The sequence below is a fragment of the Crocuta crocuta genome, unplaced genomic scaffold (assembly GCF_008692635.1).
Source record: "Crocuta crocuta isolate KB4526 unplaced genomic scaffold, BGI_CrCroc_1.0 scaffold57, whole genome shotgun sequence".
Classification (NCBI taxonomy): domain Eukaryota; kingdom Metazoa; phylum Chordata; class Mammalia; order Carnivora; family Hyaenidae; genus Crocuta; species Crocuta crocuta.
In genome coordinates this window covers 4,428,855-4,449,151 of record NW_027532163.1, presented here as the reverse complement: position 1 = coordinate 4,449,151, position 20,297 = coordinate 4,428,855, and the positions used below count along the sequence as shown (strand labels likewise).

The following is a 20,297-nucleotide window of genomic DNA, read 5'->3' as shown; positions in this document are numbered from 1 at the left end:
CACCCCCTATAGGCCACGGGTGTCTTAGTCAGATTTTCTGGGAAGCAGAGGCTGAGACAAGTACCAACCTTTCCTGCTTAAGAGTACAAAAGGCTTATGGGAAGGAATACCTGTCAAAGGCAGGGGGGAAGCAGGCAGGGGCAGGGTGAGCCATCAGACTGCAATGCAGACCCATAAAATTCAGCCAGCTCTGTGGGAGACTCTGCAGCAAAGACAGCCTCTTAGAGGAATCTAACATGAGATGAAAAGCTGGGCCCTTGTACCACTGCCTTGCTCAGAATTTGCCCAAAGGGTGTGACTTTGGCTCAGCCATGAGGTTTGAGCTTAATCTTGAAGGAGCTCACAGCAGGGAGGCTGTCAGCTAAGCACACTCCCGGCAGCTGGGTAGGAAGCCCTTTTTTGAAGAAGGTCTGAGCAGTCGTGGAAAACCACAGAAGAGTTCCAATCAGACCTGATGGGACTGCATCTATGGTTATATGAAGATTTAGAAGTGCCTACTGAATCATTCCTATGACAAATATTTGAGTGTCTGTCATGCTCCAGGTACTTTTTAGGTGCTTGGGATACATGAGTGGACAAAACAAAGATGGTGCTCTAGCGGAGCTGATGTTCTAGCCAGAGGATGAGAGACAAACAGCAGGACACAATAAATACGTAAACTACCGAGTGTGCTGGACTCTTGCCCCAACAGTATCGCCTAGGAGTTTACTAGAAACACTGGCCTCACTCCTGACCTACTGATTTCAAATCTGCATTTTAACAAGAACCCCTGGAGATGGTCCTACACACAGCACAATTGAGGCTTCACTCTCAATGTTAAGACAATCTTTAGACACTAGTAAAGTCGGAGAGAGAACTATAGTATTAAAAAGGATAGTCCGAGTAGACATCACTGAAAAGGAAAATTGTGATGGAAAAAATGAAGGAGGTGAGGCCTTGAGCCAACCGTCTGGGCTGAGGTGCTCCCAGGCAGGGGGAGTAGATGGGGCCAAGGCTCTAAGGCAGAGGGTGCCTGCAGTGTTTGAGGAAAAGCAAGATGGCCGGTTTGGTTGGGGCGAAGGAGGCAAAGGTGAAGAGTAGGAAGAAATGAGTCAGATAACGGAAGGAGGGGTGGAATGGCCACATGCTGTTGAATCTTTGGGGACAGCAGGGACTCTGGCTTATACTCAGTCATATGGGATCAGGAGTCCAGCAGATAGCTGATAGGATGCATGTCTTAAAAGGATCACCTTGGATGTGGTATTCACAATGGACTACAAAGTGGGTAGAAAGCAGGGAGGCTTCTGAGGAGGGCGGGGAGGAAGGCGAATACTGCACTAATCCAGACAAGAGATATGGATGGTTCAGATGCAGCTGGTAGCGGGGAGGAGGGGAGCAGCAGTTCCATTGTGGATAACTTTTTAAGGTTGATCCGTATGACTTCTTGATGGATGAGATCTAGGATGTGAGAAAGAAGTTTTTTTGGCCTGAGAACTTGAAAGAGCAGAAGTGTATTCAACTGAGGAGAAGGCTGTGAGTGGAACAGGTTTTGGGGGGGGAAAGATCAAGGGAATCACCTTGACACGAGGAAGATGAATGTCTAACAGATATCCAAGAGATGATTAGGCAGTTTCATAGGCATGTGGAGTTGAGGAAAGAGGTCTACTAAAGATGTAAACTTGGGAGCCTTCATCGGTCATTCTGCTGAACGTGGAAAAGTCATCTAAGAATAGGGCTAAATATCTGAACTGCTGTGTTGTGGGGCTGCTGGCTATTCCAAAAGACTTTAGATAATACAACTGATGTGGAAGTCACTGTGGCATGAATTGTTACTGTGACATCTCTCCTGAGCTGTGATCCCAGTTCAGGTGCATAAAATAGTACAAGCATTTTAAATACGGTTCTTAAAAATAATTCCCAAGTATAAATGCAAAACAAAAAGAAATTCAGAGAAACCAAAATAGAAAAACTCTGAAAATAAAAAAAGATGGTCATCTAAAAATCAACTACATACTTTTTAATTTATACTGGAGAATGGACGAAATTTATTGATGACTCTTCCCTCAAAAAAAGTTCTAATACATTCACTAGAAAACAAATATATTTTAATTTAAATCTAGTACAGAACGGACTTTATGCCAAGCATTGCAGCAGTTATTAATGGAAAGTGCTATTTCAGGCACTGAGTTAAATCTTTACCTATATTGCTGTCTTATTTAATCCTCAATCCTGTAAGGCTGTACCCATTTCACATGTGACAGGACTGATATTCAGAAATTAAATATGTGAGCTCGCATGATCAAGAAGCACCCATGCAGAGATCCAGCTCCAAATCAAATGAGAAGTACCTGCATAATTCAAACATCACAATTTAAAAATGAAATCTGGGGCACCTGGGTGGCTCAGCTGGTTGAGTGTCTGACTTTGGCTCAGGTCATGATATCCCCCAGTTAGTGGGTCTGGGTCCCACATTGGGCTGTGTGCAGACAGCTCAGAGCCTGGAGCCTGCTTCGGATTCTGTATCTCTCTCTCCGCTCCTTGCCTGCTTGTGCTCTGTCTCTCTCTCAAAATAAACATTAAAAAAATTTTTTTTAATAAAATAAAAATGAAATCTGAAGAAGGCAGTAATACTATTTTATTTATTTTCAAATAAAAGTGTTTCTTTTAGAAAAGACTCAGTACTTCTATGCATCTAGCTTTCTACAGGCAATAAATCCTTTGCAAAAGGTGGCTGGAATGTCATCTCCTTCCTCTTTAAAAAAAAAAAAAAACAACCTAGCCCCCACCCCCATGATTCTCATTGTAAGTATGACTTTTTTTGCTGATACTGATGAACCAATCAAAAATAAATGAGCAAGTCATTTGGTATCAGTTATGTGTACATTCAAATTTTATCTGCAGCAATGATTAGGTGAAATAATGCACTGTCAATGACTTATTAAAAATTTATTTCATGTAATAAATTATATAATTCATTTTTATTTTTAAACAGTCTACACCAAAAATATTTTTTAAAACATCTTTTTCTCTTGGTAAAACGTACAGGGTAGCAGGCTGACATCAGCTTCACTTCCAGCAGGTAAAATCCCCTCACACTTACACAGTTAAACACAGCTTTTCTTCACATTTCTCTAAAAGTTCAAGTTGACACCACTTGATAAAAACAAGATAGCATTAACATTTCCAGATTTTGCCCAAGGCCTTAGACTGAACTGAATATTAGGTGGGATATTATAAGGATATACTCAGTAGCCCTGAGCTCATCACCTTATGTGTCTACACACCATATGGCTCCAAGGAGCAGGAAAGCGAGAAGAAAGGCACCAGAGGACACAGTGGGCACGTCTCAGACCTGTACACCAACGGTGGCCTCAAGAGATGTATAATCAACACAATGTGACACACAAGGAAAAGTTGTCTACAGGAATGTTTAACTGCTAATGCCATATTCATGGTTTTTATCAAATTATTCAGAGGGTGTCAAACTTCTGAAATGACCGGACTTCTGTGTATACAAACTGGTTTATTTTTTAGCTGCAAAATAAAGTCGGCTTCATGAATGCAAAAACATAACAAAACCACTGAAGGGCTTGGGAGAAATTAGCAAATGGGAAGAGAAAACCCAAGCATAGTATGAATGATACTCATCAGAGTTTGCTGTTGTTACTGTCAAACATTGGCTATTTTCCTCTATGAAAGAACACAAGAATTTGACTCTCATGATGAGCTACTGATACAAGATTAAAGTAAGACTGCTGGTTAAAAACATTTGCCTTTATTTAAGTTTTACTCACATCTATCATAGGTATATAGTCTAAAAATAAAATCACATCCAAGAGCTTAGGCCTCAGTGACAGCTGTTATGGGGTGCTGGGGAGAAATACCAGAAAAAACTTAATTTATATTTAAATTTACCATTGTGTATACCAAGTGCCTATTGGCTGAACAGAACTGTATTCAATAATTCACATTCTATAACTTCATTCAACTAATACAAAAAGCTAAATAGAAAGATTTATAGTTGAACACCTAGTTCCTAAGTCTGGTATCACATATCATTTCCTGATAGAGCGAGAATTCATCAACAGAGGATATAAGAACCAAATTGAGAGCTGAATTTTAAAATACCTTTCCCTGCTGTGCGTATAAGTAACACATTGTGTAGTGACCTCAAGAATATTTTGTGTTATTCAATTTTCTTTCCTGGGAAGACCACCACAGTCCAGTGACTTTAAGAACCAAACTCCAAAACTCTACCTGAGAGCCTTAATAAGGGCAGCTGGATCATAAAGACAGGTCATCTTGGTCATGATTAGAAAATGTATCAGCCGACGGCCCCTCTGCCACAGTTCAAGGGTAACTGAGGCCAATTATGAGGCTTACCAAACGGTACTAGCAATTTAAAATAAATAATTATACGTATATACTTTTTTACACTTACATGTGGAAATGGGCTACAGTGAGTAAAAATGATGCTCAGCTGGGCGTGAAGGAAACCCATGACACCCCTTCAAAAACTCTTGTGAATTCCAGGACCTCAAGGTCAGAGTTAAACCAGCAGGAATAGAACTGTTATTCCAAAACCTCTGAAAAGAATAGAACTGATAATTAAAACTACAGCTGATTTTACGCACCAGGAGTGAAATGTTACAACACATCTATCATTCACATGTGGGTTCATGTAATTTATCTTCAATTAGAATTATTATCTATTCAGCAGCTGAGGCCCAAGAAGTGCTGATCCACTGCAGACGAGAAAACATTTGCTGGTCTCTCGGCTCTGGCCTTCTCAGGCTAAATGATGAGCACACAATACAGATCCCTCGTTTTCTACAACGACCTTGGCTCATGTGTACAGTAAGCCACGCTGCCCCACGTAGATTGCAACATCTCCCCTCCTCTTGTGGACCCCAGAGGCTCTGCCGGGGCCCTTCAGCTTTACTGGTTCTACAATTCAGGCCCAAATCACCCCAGAAAACCCTCACACAACCTTTTAGTCTGGGACTTACTCCTCTGAAATGTATTATCGGAGCTATAGCTAAAATATTGGAAGCCCAAAGATACAATAATTTACAAGTAACCTTTACAATATTTATAATTATTAAGTACTTCCAAGGCTGTGAAGTGAGTGTCGTAGTAGTGTCACGTACACACTGATGGGAGTGCTATCCATCTGAGCCCGTGTTTACCAGTTTACACTCTACCAGATCAACAGAGAAAAAGACAACCCAGAAACAAAGGCAGCATCCTCGACTGCAGTGTTTTCAACAGCATGTTCAGGGGAAGGTCAGTAAGCATCTGACTGGAAATAAGGGCTCCGCCTTTGGATAAGGTCACATTCAAGCCAGTTTCTGAACAAGTCTCTGAGCCTTTAATACGCCGACAGGCAGGTGTGCAAAGGCCCCCTGACCACCTGCCCCTGGAACACTTATCCCCGAGAGCACCTCCCAGGGATACTCCACTGGGCAGGTCCTGAGAAACACGGCCGCGCCACTGTGGTGTCCGCAGAAGCTTCACTAATCCCTCAGGCCTCGAGACCATAGTTCTTAAAATTAAGCAACACGAGTAACTGTTATAGCCAGTAAGTCTGGAATATCAGACTCGGAAAGTGAGCATGTGGGCAGGGAGGGGAGAGCGCACCTGTTTATCCTCCTACGTAATTTTCATCACCCCAGCAAAAATATGTCCAAAGATACCCGGTTACCTACTCCTGACAATGGCTGTGCACAACACCGGGACAAAATAACCAATACACAAAGACTGCTTAAAACAAAAACAGTGGAATAGTTTCAGCTGCCCAAACGGAGAGGCGCACAAGTGCCATATAACCCCATGTTCACAACTGGCAACCCCGGTTATTGCCTAAGAGTCTCACCCTGTACGGGCGCCCGGGTGGCTCAGTCACTTAAGCGTCTGGCTCTTGACCTTGGCTCAGATCATCATCTCAGTTTGTGGGTTCAAGCCCCTGTTGGGCTTTGCATTGACAGCTCAGAGCCAACTTGGGATTCTCTCTCCCTCTCTCTGCCCCTCCTCTACTCATGCTTTCTCTCTCTCTCAAAATAAATAAATACACTTTTTAAAAAAAGGAGTCTAACACTGTATAATTTGGTAACATTTATAGAGCTTTCTTCTTTGAAGCACTGCTGAATAATTAAGTTGCTATGGCAAACTTCTTTACTTGTGGAGTTCCTTTACTTTTGAGTAGGCTTTCTCGACCTCAGTATTACTGAGATTCGGGGCTGGATAATTCTTTGTTTGGGGAAGCGGTCTTGTCTGCACTATGATGTTGATGGTATACCCCTGGCCTCGACCCCCAGATGTCAACTGCACTCATCAAGCTGTGACAACCAAAAATGTCCCCAGGTGTTGCTTAGACATAAGCAAATCATCCCCAGTGGAAAAACATTGCTACCGAGTGAAAACTAAAGCTTACGCCTTGACTCTGCTTCTCTGGGCAAAGTCCATTTCACAGGTACACCGTGACTTACACACTTCAATATCTTGTAAATAGTAGTATTAGATCTTTCTATATTCTCTGTGACCAGAAACATAACTAATCTGTGAAGGGTAGAGAATGGTTAGAAGGAAGCAGTTTATACATTTCAAAAAGAATCAGAATAAATTTTACTGTCATGTTAGGAAGAATCACCTGAATCATAGGGGTTAACTGACAAATACTGTAACAACTTGGAAAATGTTAATTGTGTATCATCTGTTAAGGATCATAAGGACTGAGGCATCTAAGAAGAAAAAAACATAACAGTCATCAGTGGCTAGCTCAGATCACATTCTATTCCTCCACCAAACATTCGGCACAAAATTCTCAATTCAAAAACCTCAGGTCTTGTCTTTAAACTGCTTATTCATACTGCAGCCTCATCACTTCTTTCAAATTATCAAAAAGAAACCTTTCACCTGTCATGAAGAATTCTGGTATGTGTCAAGAAGCACATTATCAAGGAGCACATTATCTAGTTTTAAAGCCATTTCTTCAATATCCACATCTTCAGTTCTGTCGTAATTGTCAACTCCGGCTACATTACTCTCTTTATTTTGTTCTTTCCTTACTGCCTTTAAACACTTGTCAAGTCTCTTTATGAACAAGTCCACATCCTGTGTCTTCATTCCAATGGCTGCTGCAGCATTCAGGTAAGCACAAGGGTAATTGTTTGTGTGTGACATAAAGCCTTGGAAAGTGTAGCCACTCACCGTTTGCACAGACCCAAGAGGCACAACCCTGCAAGAGAAAAGATTCAGCAATTTAATATGCCTGGTGATAGTAACAGAGTATCACTTATAAACAAAAGATGTCTGTTACTAAGCCTTGTAACTACTTATTAACAAGTTTAAGAACAGTCATAATCATGGCCTATGAAAACAAGATCATGGCAGCCTTAAAATAAAATTATACAATACATTGTTATTTTATATAGGACAGTACTGCCCAGAGATCACCATTTACTTATCTTCTTTAAAGAGCCATAACCTCTAGGAATTGCCAATAACCTTTGCACCTTCCTCAAGGAGAAAAAAGAAAAGTATTTCTGTTTTGGTACCAAATATGGAATCTGACTTCACATATATATACTTTAATGAAATACTGAAATTTTTAAGTCAAACCACTTTGGTTAATTGCCATGTATCACCTCAAAAAAATCAACAAACTAAAATCACAGCTATCTGATCTGTGCTATGCAATGGAGAGCTCTAAAGCAAAGGTCCAGAAAAAGCTACCTGCTTATGGTGGATGGTGGTCAGAAATCAGTAACATTCAGCAACGGCACGTGCATGTTTTAAGCTAGATTTCACTGGCATACTTGATATAAGCGGATTTCTACCAGTACTTTTTAAAAAAGTCAATTATCAACCTAAACAAAAAGACAAATAGTGGCAACACTAAAAGCAAGGCCAAGTAAACCATTTTAGATGCGTCAAAACTATGCTGTGTACAGACAGAGTTCATCAAGGTAAAAGCTGAATTAATCTAAGATTTTTTTTTCCTTTAAAAAGTTGTCCTTTGATGTGAAATCTCTAATCTCTGGTAGTCAAGGGAGAAATTCTTTCAAAGAAGCATGTAAAGAAGAGTACTTAGGGCAAGGTATTTCTTTTCAAGTCATTTTTTTCTGACCTCATCAAATATAAAATGAAAAATGAAATTCATCTTTAAGCCATGTATATATAAGAGCAAAAAGTACATTTTTCAAAGGTAGTACTTAGACAAGAATTGCATAACCTTTTTAGTTCAGGAAATGGGCTTTTCTTAAAAATGTTTTCATCTAAATTTAGTAATGAAGATGACTTATTTCTAATACCCTAATGTGACACCACTGAAGATTATCCAACAAAGGAAAATAAAGATAAAAATGTGTAGAGACAGGCAGTGTAACTATTTCTGTAGCTCTACGCAAACAGGTGAGACCCCGATCTTCCTGAGGCTGTTTCCGGCGGGGGCCTCTCGCAGGTGAGCATTCACAGCACTACAAATGTTCCACCCCTCCATTCTTTCACTCATGATGGCACCTCAGACGTAGCTCAGCATATACACACGGGGGACTACGTTAAGGAAAGGGACTTTATCACAGGCAACTGGGAAAAGCCAAAGAAGCCCAGCCTCTTCAGACATACGCACCTGGCTCCAGAAACCTGTCTGGTAAACAGCATCGAGCCAAGCTGGGTGACAGCTCTGTCTTGGTGTTCACCTAGTGTCTTAAGTGTCACAGCTGAAAGAGAAAAAAGGATCCGGAGGTACCTTGGTTCACCAGCACAAGATCACTCAAAAAATAAGCACTTCATGATGGAGACCTAACTTATGTGCGTACGTGTGTGTGCGTGAAAATACACATAACATAAAATCTATCATGGTAACCGTTTTTAGGTGTGCAGCTCAGTGGTATGAAACACACCCACGCTGTCGTGTAGGCGTCACCACCATCCAGCCTCGTGACTTCCCATCTTGCAAGGCAGAAACGCCGTGTCTCCATCCTCCCCTCCCCACCGACCCCCAGCAACCACCACTCTATTTTCTGTCTCCAGGACTCTGACTAGTCTTGAGTACCTCGTACAAAAGGAATCCTATATTTCTTATCTTCCTGTAACTGGCATGGAGCTACTACTTTTTATTCATTGTCAAGAGGCATGATTTCACTTTAATGCACTTAATAAACTATAGTAAGAACGTGTTTGCATCCCAGACAAAAATTTGTTAATATAAATTAACATACTCAGAATCAGAACTGAAGAGTGAATTTTCCAATTAAATAGATGGAACAATGAATGATGTGATCGATACGGCCGTTTCTTCAAATTCAACCATGCTTTAAGAACTTATAAAATGAGAATGTGGGGTATTTTCAGCACATGTGTGAGACTATATAAGATCAACTTCTGCATATGTAAATGAGAACAATATTTCTGAGGCTAATGTGGGTAAACCATCTTCTCAGCACTACAACTAGTGACCACTTCCTGAGAACATGACTTACCATGCTAGATGCTTTACAAATATAATCTCAACCATTCTTTAACAACTTTGCATGTGAGGGATCGCTATCTCTATTTTATATAGATAGGGGAAAGGAGGGGAGAGGTTAGTACATAGCAGAATTGGGATTCAAACCATACCATATCATATTCTGTAACATAAACCAGCAAAGGACTAAATGGAGTGGGTGTTATATATTGGTAGCATATAAAATTTATTATACATTGGTTTTCCATGGAAGCCAACTCCTGAAAAAGGCTTCAGTAACAAATGATTGTTTCCTTATTTTCCTCGGATACACATGAAATATGAAACATACTCTATAGATATGTTCACAAAAGGAAGAATTATGAAGTTAAAAGCTAAATGCATAAAAGTCAACATTCATATTAACCTGTTTAGTAGCCTCTGTACTATATGACAAAAATATAGTCCTTTTACAAAGGAAATTATCATAAATACGAAGTTGTCCAACATAAAGACACTAGAAAAACATTAAATCACAGCATTAAAATCACAGCATTAAAAGCNGTCAACATTCATATTAACCTGTTTAGTAGCCTCTGTACTATATGACAAAAATATAGTCCTTTTACAAAGGAAATTATCATAAATACGAAGTTGTCCAACATAAAGACACTAGAAAAACATTAAATCACAGCATTAAAATCACAGCATTAAAAACAATATAGATTTAATTTCTAATATTACAGTGTTTTGTTAAATGGTAAAAATTTTTTTTAAAAATTTTATAGAGTTCTTACTAGTGACTGAATTATTTTGGTTAGAAGCAGGAGTTAAAGTATCTTTTTCTGTATACTCTAATCTTGATATGGATTCTTTCCAGCCTATAGTTTTTAATCTCAGGAATACATTAAAGCATTTCTAAAGGCTAACTAAACTTTTTCAATTTACAAATTAATAACATAATGAATTTATAAATATCACTGTAACCAGAAAGAATTCATACTCTTTCTAGAAATACCAGGTCCTGCTGGGGATGGTTATGAAGCACTGATTTTTTTTTTCTTAAGAAAAATATATTACCTAATGATATAGGATTGTGAGGTGTATGCAACAGTCTTTCATTGTAGGTTTCTGACAGCTTCTTTAGTTGGCTGGACAAATATGAAAACATTTCCTGCAACAACAAAATGTTACGTTTATTTTTTTTTAGATTTTCTTTTTAAGTAATCTCCACACTCAAGAGGGGCTCAGAGTCACAACCTCAAGATCAAGAGTTGCACATTCTACCCACTGAGCCAGCCAGGTATCCCCAAAATGTTACACTTAAAAGAAAATCAAATAAATGCTTACTGAAACACAACAGATTTAATACAACAAAATCTGTTTGGTGTGATGTCTGTGCTGTAAATTAGCTCATCGCTGTGCCCTGGGAGCCATTTCTTAACTCCAATACAATATAGTGAGCTTCAAAGCTGCCACAATGATCATAAACCATAGGATTTCGGTAAAGAAAGCAAAGGACCAGCATATTTCCTGCTTTGGGGCTATTATGGAGCTATCACAAATCCATCCTCTCTTCAGAACCTCCAGAGCTACCACTCTGGTCCAAGCAGTCATCAACGAGTTCCCTGGACCACAGCAGCAGATTCTAAATGATTTCTCTGTCAACTTTCCTGTCCCTCTACAATCAGAGGCCAGAGCAGTCTTTCATATGCATAAATCAGATCATGTCCTTCCCAATGATTCCCTTCTGTAAGAACTAAAAAATGAAACTCTTCACCTATAAGGCCCCAAATGATCTAGCCCAGCCAATGTGCCCCACTCAGCAACCGTCATTCCCGCATTTAGTATAGCCAACAGCTACGTCAGCCTTCTTTCCAACCACTGAGCATGCCAAGTTCATTCTAGTAGAAGACCTTCAGCCTGCTTCCCCCAGACACAAGACAGTGCTTCTCCCAGAACTTCTGATAAGCCCTCCCTTATTATTTGCCTACTAAAGTCCTCCCAGTCTCCCTCCTACAACCACTACCTGTTTTGGTTTCTTCACTATACTTATTGCAATCTGAAATTACCTCATTTATTAGCTTAAATGAATACTTCCCGTGACCATCTACTCAAATGGGAAAACTTGCAAGCAGGGACTCTGTTTTTCACTACTGTTTTCCAAACACCAAGAAAACTGTGCCTTACTTTTAGTATGTAAGTAACAGAGGAAAAAGTAGTTTAAAATGTATTTCCTTTAAATTGCACAAACTCAAAATTAACAACTCCCTCAACTCAAAGAATATAGCAACTGAAAATAAAAAATTATATCCTTGGTCCTGTTCTGGGAAATAATGTATAGCTAATAGTAGAAAATAAAATATTTTATAAGTACAGTTTCACGTGCACATGTATGTAAGCAGTTTATATATGTAAAGTATGTAAGAGTTTAATAAAATAAATAAATCTTCAATTGGCAATGGTCTAACCTAAAATTATACTTTCTTCTAGTAAACCCTTTATAAAGTGTTGAAATAAAAATCTGACCAAATAAGAAGCTCGTTTGCATTGACGAGCTTTGTGGCTCCTCCAGCCACAGTCAAAACACAGAAACTCTACAGATACCCTAAAGGGCCAAGGCCAACAAATGATACTTCTCCTACTTAGAAGGCCACAAAAACTCCTTGAGTTTTCTCTAAGGTAAGGGCTGGATAGTCTGATCCTACTTAATCCATCTTTTGCTAAGTAAAAATTAAGAAGAGGAAAAGTCCTACCAAGTTTATTAATTATTAGTAAGTCCACTTAAGGCCACAAACATTTTTACGCTTGTCGACACAGTATATTTTGTACTCTGAAACATTTTAAACTAGTAGTCATTCTTAAATTTTTAGGCTATTTTATAAGATCAATTCTCTCAGCATATCAGAATTGTGAAATCTTAGATCACTAAAATAAGCTGACTTTTTTAAATTAGAAAAGTTAACATCCACACTGGTCATATCTAATGAAGCTACAAGCAAATGTTACTGTTAGATGTAATAAATCTTTCTCTTTCATGAAAAAATAGCGTAGGGGCGCCTGGGTAGCTCAGTCAGTTAAGCGTCCAACTTCGGCTTAGGTCATGATCTCGCAGTCTGTGGGTCCGAGCCCCACACTGGGCTCTGTGCTGACAGCTCAGAGCCTGGAGCCTGCTTCAGATTCTGGGTCTCCCTCCCTCTCTGTCCCTCCCCCACTCATGCTCTGTCTCTCTCTGTCTCAAAAATAAACGCTAAAAAAATAGTGTAGAGAAATAATTAAGGGAGCAAATGTTACCACCATTTGCAAATGGTAAAGAACTGTTTAGGCAACTTTTCTTAGACATATAAAGACATCCTGGTCCCTCCTTCTTAAACTACTGTTCTGATATTCACTTCAGAAGACGAAACAGTAAGAGAATCAAATGGAATGCAAAGATCAAGAGTTTTTCTGACAACTGGAACAATTCCTAATCTTTTAATACTATGCCAGTATTAATGAACAGTAGAATTTCTGTATTTCATTTATATATTTTCACCTGCTATAAAGTAACTAGGTCACTAATTTAAATGCTCAATATTATTTTAAAAAAGAAAAAAGCAGTCACATTTTAATTTATTAAATTTTCATCGTCTATATTATACACCAAAGTCTTAATCTACATCTGTCTAACTCTCTTAGTCTCAAATTCAACCTCTCAGAAGCACAAACAAATCTGATAGCTAGAAATACCTTTCATGGACTCCTACACTTTCCACCCTAAGAGTCACAGCGAAAATACTTATTTCAGTGGTGAGGCCGAATGTACAATACTATTCTGTCTAGTATGGCTACCCCAATAAGCACCAGTGTGGTCACACTTATAAACTATGAAGCCTGATGAGTAATTAAAACGTGCTTATTTGTACTTAGCTATTTCCAAAAGAAGAGGAAATGTTTCCCTAGTAACACCCCTAGAGGGTGCTTTTAAACTTACTGATGCATACATGGCTATTAAAAAACTGGGATTCTCCTAATACTCAATTTCTAATACTTTAACAAATCAGTTTTAACCAGTTCTATCAGTTACCAATACCATTAGAATTCAGTCTTACCTACTACAGCTACCATCTTTAGACTACAAACATAATGGTAAGGTAACTAAATCTTACATATAACTAGTATGGGAGTAATTAGGCAAAAAAGAGTCAAGTTCACATCCATCTGCAAATGCTTTGTGTAAAGGGTTATGATAGGTAATCCAAGAAGCAAAGAAGCTCAAATATCTTAACGCACAATATACTGAATCCTACAATATTTGTCAGGTTAAGGCCCTCAATGCTCTCCCGTTAATATCACTACATTTAAAAAATATCGTTTAGGAGACTGTACCACTATTTCCTACACTACTACTTAGCTAAGCAGTTTTTTCCTGATATATTAAAGGTACTACAAAACCTGCACTATTTTCTTGCCACAGTTAAATCTATAACTGACATTTATTATAAAATACTTCTGTAAAGGGAGAAATTTATAAGCACCCAAAGCAAATGTATATAGAAAGATCTTACTTAAAAGAAATGAAATATTATTGATTTTCTATGTCTTTTGTGCTGTATTTAACTTAATTTTAAAGGACTCTTCACAAGAGATAAACTGAACTGCATACCTGAATGCTAATGTCAGCTATATTTCTAGAATAAAAATACAAAACTTTACACCATAGTTCAAGATGTTAATGGAAGGGAAGCTGAGTTATATTAAGCATTATCTTTCACATGGCCTTTTGCAAATTGATTTGCAGCCGTAAAGCCCAACGTTTAGCCTATCCCTCCCCATGACCCCCAAATGTGCATAATTCACTCAATTTTAAGGGAAAATGTCTTATGTCCTCATGTTTTTTGAAACATACTGTTTTGTGTTATAAGATGAAAACAGAGCTTCAGAAATTATTATAATATGCCTTACAAAGTAGGTAATAGATCAAAAGGGAAACGTAACAAGTGGTCTAATACGTCCGCGGTACCGTGAAAGGACAGACGACAAATGGCAGGCACAGACCTAGCACCGAACGCAACCCGCTGCTCTGGCCGTGGCCAGCGGACGGGACCTGGCCACACTCCCCAGGCCCTGCACCCCAGGCTAACGCCCTGCTTTCAAACCCTTTCAAACCCTTCCGTGAAGGCCCCATAATCAGGCCTGCCATCTGATGCTTTGGTTGAAATTCAACTACTCCATTTCTAGGGCTGCAAATCTACTCATGTGTCCAAACTCAGCTTTGTTAGAGGACAGTGCCTGGAGCTGTATGTCTGATGTTCTTTTAGTACTTAGCTCGTCTTCCAAGTCCAGCTGGCCAGCGCCAGCCGCTGGAGCAGCCATTCCGCTGTCACTCCTCGTCCACCCTGGTCCCACTCAGCAGATACTTGCAACGACGAATGATTAGGTGCGTGCCCTGTTCAGCAATGCACTCTTCTAGAAGGAAAGCTAAGCAGAATGATGGCCTTCTCTGGAAACCAACAGAAGTGAGGAGAAATTTCTAAGACTGATCCTTGTTTTCGCAGAAAGAAACCCATAGAAATGATGTCTTAAATTTTAACCCCTTTCTTAAAGGCCTCTTCAGTTAAATTCATGGCCATCTCTCCCCTCGGTGAAGCAGATGTGTTGATCAGGAACGGGCTAAGGGCAGAGGTTCAATTCATACACAGAGTGCCACTCTCTCTGATCCTTTCACCCTTCAAAAAAGAAAGCTTGAGAAGGAATGGCTTCAAGCTGAGTTCTTGTCTGCTTCTACTGTGAAAAGATAAAGCACTTTCTGAAGAGATATACTAGATGAAATAACCTCTAAAAATATCATTGTGGTGAATAAGGGCACAGAATTAAAAAAAAATCCTAAGTTTTCTTTTAACACTCCTTTTTTAGTACATAATAACACCGCTAATATAGAAAGGAGCTCTCAGTGATGGTATATAAATAGCTCTGGCTGAAGCAAAATAACTTTGCCTCAGCTTCTCCAGAGCTGAACCGATAAACTATCACGATTAAATTTCCACAGTTCAAAAGCAAGTCCGTTTAAACAAAAGAGGCCCTTACTTCTGCAACAAATCCAATAAAAAAACAATATTTATGCTACATATATGCAATTATGGTTTACGGCGGACATCCACATTTTTCAGTGAAAAGCTCTGCCTGTTGAATGAAGCTGTTAAAGAGTAAACTTTTATTCACTCACAGTGACAGAGTTCTTAAAGGAGCACTCTCATACTCTCAAGATTACTACTACAGGTAGTCTCTAAGAAATTCTATACAAAGAATTTTAAACATTAGTCTTTGAGGTTTTTATCTATCTCCAGTAGCTAAGAAGAGCGGGTCGTGAGATCATGGTCTTCATGGCCCTTATTCCTAGCACAGAGCAGGGAACTGTGCCCCAAATGCCAGCTGAGGGACTAGAAGCAGTGGGAAGAAACTGTGATAAGGCACAAAGTGCGGAGGCTTTAGAATCACACAGACCTGGGCTTCATGGCCGTTCTGGCACTTCTTGTGCTTTTTGGATAAGTACTTAACTTCTTCGAGCCTCAATTTTATTTGTATGATGGGGATCGCACCTATCTCATAAACCTGCTTTAAGTAGTACGTGAAATAATGACTATGATAAGCCTAGCAGAATTCCTGGCATACAGCAAACATTCATAAAAATGCTAACTTTCTACCCACCTACTTTTCCCTCCTAAGAGTTTTCTGGTTACGATAATTAACATGAGCCGGCAGGACCCTCACAGACACGTGGTAATACCCCGTAGCTATAATCCTATTCTTGTCGTCCCGTGTATTCCACTCTACTCCATTCAGATGAAAGGAAAAGAAAAAAGTTCTGGATGTTACAAAGACAGGTACTTCTTGACATCTGAGATGGAGCCGTCCAAGTTATAAATATCACTAGACGTAAAATTAGTCCCATAAAATATTTATTCGATGATTAACAAAGAACAAAGTCCCAAAGAGAGGCAGAGCGGGGCTACCTGCTGGATCTATTCACTTGTTAAGCTACATATTCCTACAGGTCATTCTCAAAGCAGGTGGATTTTCTATGCTGAGCAAAACATACACATGCCTGGGTGTTTGGAATCCTCTAAATGTCCCTGAAAAATTTAAAGTCAAACGCTATCGGGGCGCCTGGGTGGCTTGGTCGGTTAAGCGTCCGACTTTCGCTTAGGTCATGATCTCGCGGTTCGTGGGTTCGAGCCCCACGTCGGGCTCTGTGCTGACAGCCAGCTCGGAGACTGGAGCCTGTTTCAGTCTGTGACTCCCTCTCTCTCTGACCCTCCCCTGCTCATGCTGTCTCTCTCTCTCCTAGAAATAAATAAAAACATTAAAAAAAAAAAAAGTCAAACACTATATGTCAAAAGTCAGAAGAACCATGGCATCACGGAAATTCTTAAGACTCCAAAAAGATGACAGACCCCTTCTAAAATCAACAATTCCAAAATCTTACGGTAAGGAAATAAATTTGGAAGAGGAGAACCCTGATACAGCACCTGTTACACGACAGCTTATCACCATTTTAACTGGTTCCTTTTCACAAATTATTGTGAATATTTAGAAATACTGAGAAATATTCCCATGAGAGCATCTAATTCATAATGCAAGTCAGTATCAAAAGTTATTTGCTCTCTAATTGAAAGATATTATTCTGTGTCAAACAAGAGATGACCATGCCAAGCTAAACCTAGGTGTTCCCTAATACCTCCCACTAGTTCATTCAGTCAACACCTGATGAGCATCTAGCACCTCCAGCAAAGGGCGCTAAGCCCAGAGGGATAAATGCAAACTGCAAGGTGGACACTAGTCTCCCAGACCCCCCATCACCCAGGACCAAGTCTCATTTCACACCCCTGATGGTGATTTCTGGGGGGGTACGCACTCAGGTTATCAGTTTAACATGCTAGTTAAATAAACTTAACTAGAAAATCACTCAAGACAGATATTAGTTTATTACGGCAAATAACATAATTTTATTAGCTATTATCATATACAGTTTCAATGGAGGAACAGAAATAAGAAATACTAAACAATACAACTTATTTGATACTACAACAGCACATAAACATTTTTAAAGTATCGGGGCACCTGGGTGCCCCAGTCGGTTAAGTGTCCTACTTTAGCTCAAGTAATGATCTCACAGTTCATGGGTTCGAGCCCTGCCTCGGGCTCTGTGTTGACAGCTCAGAGCCTGGAGCCTGCCTCGGATTCTGTGTCTCACTCTCTCTTTCTGCCCCTCCCCCAGCTCGCACACGTGCACTCTCTCTCTCAAAAATAAACATTAAAAAAAATTTTAAAGTTTCTATATGATAAACAAATTTTAAATGTCTAACTTAAAACTTGATGTAATAGTCTTATCAGAGATACTGTATTTCCAAAAATGAATTTTTGGCCAAATCTGCAAAGGGACCATTATAAGGCAAAGAGCAACAACACTACAAGAAATGACTATAACTAGGACAACTAAAGAGATCAGAAATAGATAACTAACAGGTTATATTTTCAAAGCTTTGATATTTTGGGGTATTTATACAGTCCATCTTAAACTCCATAAAATATTATCTACCTATGTATTATAACACTAAAAAGTTATGTCTCTCCTCTCAGTTTCTGTTACAGATACAAGTGACCTGTGTGCCCCCAAAGTAACGGGTTTCAAACTAGGATGCACACCAGATTCCTAGTTTGTTAAGAACACAGTTGTCTGAGCCCCATTCCAGACTTATTGAATCTGAATTTATCCTAAAGAAAAGTTAATTTTATAAAGTAATCTAGATCAAACTCTCTTGGAACTACACAGGACTTTGCTTTCTAGACTCAGTCTAGAATACCCTGTAAGTGGGGCACTTAGGTGGCTCAGTCAGTTGAGCGTCTGACTCTTGATTTTTGGCTCAGGTCATGATCTCACGGGTTCCTGAGATCAAGCCCCACATCAGGCGCTGGCAGTCTGAAACCTGCTTGGGATCCTCTCCCTTTCTCCCTCTCGCCCTCCCTCTCTCTCTCTCTCTCTCTCTCCTTCTCTCTCTCTCTCCCCTCTCTTTCTGTCTCTTCCCTGCTTGCACTCTCTCTCTCTCAAAATAAATAAACTTAAAAAAAATACCCCATAAGAGTTATACAGTTATTTTAGCCATTCACTCTAGTTTATGATGACACCATAAGAGTCTAATAAATGCACAAGTTGCACTTTCATAGAACAGATGCTCCTTCCTCAGGGAGGCTTTCCCTGACCCTCCCAGAACTGGGTTAGTGCCCCAGCTGGGGAGGGTGACGCACGCTCTCATATCTTCTGCTTGTCCTTTCATAAAATAAATTACAAATAGACTTGTAATTATTTATTTAATATCCAGATTTCCCTCGACTATAACTTCCATGAGCGTAGAGACTGTGTAAGTCTCATTGTTGAATTTAACCTTAGAGCCTATGCATAAACATCTCTTTGCCTGAATAAATGAGCACGCAAGGTCCAATACCGCCAACACAATGCGGGGAGCAGACTGCAAAGGATCGTGATGGCAGGCTAAGGGGTGTGGACTCTGTCTTGCAGGCAACCAGAACTCAAAGCAGAATAACTCGAAGAACTTTAAAGGGTTACCCTGGCACTCATTTACAACATAGCAAATGAGAACAGGCTACGGGTCAGAAGAATTAGTAAATTCCTGTAGCCATCCTGGGGTGATATGGTGAGGGCCTGAGCTAGGAGTGATGGCAGCGGGAGGGAAAAGGAGGAAACAACTGCTGGGAAACATTATGAAGGGTTCAAGGCATCAGTGCCATAAGTCCAGTTTAAAATAAAAAACGGAATTTGTTGGTCCATCTCACAGCCAAGGCTATCAGCAGGCATGGCTAGATCCAGAAACTCAGATGACTCTTTGGTCCAGAAACTCAGATGACTCTTTGTTCTGTTTTCCCTCTTATATTCTCTGGTCCCAAGAAGGCTTTCTTGGCAAGGTCAGAAATATGGCAGGTGAGTAATAAGATCATGTCCTTACAGTTTACTATCTGCAAAGCAGCAAACCCCCTGTCTAAAGAATCTATCAAATCTGCTGGATGGCATCGACCTCCACATGCCTACCTGTGAACCACGCTAGCCGGGTCCTATGCTCACCACTCCGGCAAAAGGAGGAAGGGACACTATACCAGACAGTGCTACTGGGATCACCTGGAGTCAGAGGGGCAGCCCCCCGTCAACAGTGATTCTGCACAAACAAATACCTTATATTTTTTCTAAAACACCACTGAGCTTTTTTGGCCAGGGTTGCTAAATTTATTCATTGTCTTTGCCTCCTTTGTGTATTAGCAGACATAAGTCTTCAGATTTACAGCTATGTACGATAACTACACAGCTACCAGGCTAGATTATTTATCCATATAAGAAGAAAGCAGCAGAGTTTAGAGGTTAAGACAGAGGATCAGAGGTCCAATTGCTTAGCGTTAAACGCCACGATTTACCCCATACATATTACTTCTCCATCCTTCCATTTCCTATAAAAATGATGACAGAAAACACCTTACAAAAAAAAAAAATCTGCAAGTTCAAATACCTTTTCCACAATGAAACAACCAGTTAAAGGAGACCTAAGGCCCATGGGCACCTAATACAACTAAACTCTCATATAAACAAGACAAACAGATAATAGTTTTGCTCATCTATAAACAGGTCTCATCCATCAAACAGAAAATGTTCCTTGGAAGATACGTTGAGGTCTTCTCTTGGCTACAACAATCTACTACCATGATGATTACTTTTGAGAGTTTAGCAAACTTGAGTTTTATTCTCATCATTTGGAAATGTTTGTTAGGTTTATTGAGGCATAATTTACATATGGTAAAGTTTCAGAGGCCCAGTTTTTAGGGATTC

At 39.7% G+C, this 20,297-nt stretch overlaps 1 protein-coding gene across 1 annotated transcript in view; it reads right to left on the bottom strand.

Annotated features, from left to right (window-relative positions):
- Positions 1-6,579: 6,579 nt before the first annotated feature.
- SEPSECS (Sep (O-phosphoserine) tRNA:Sec (selenocysteine) tRNA synthase) overlaps positions 6,580-20,297 on the bottom strand; it is a 31,572-nt gene continuing 17,854 nt past the window's right edge. The window contains exons 9-11 of the mRNA XM_077776607.1: positions 10,508-10,601; positions 8,609-8,699; positions 6,580-7,216 (exon numbers count right to left, since the gene is read on the bottom strand). Coding sequence (XP_077632733.1) covers positions 6,898-7,216; positions 8,609-8,699; positions 10,508-10,601 — 504 coding nt within the window. The 3' untranslated portion in view covers positions 6,580-6,897. The remainder of the gene's footprint in view (positions 7,217-8,608; positions 8,700-10,507; positions 10,602-20,297) is intronic.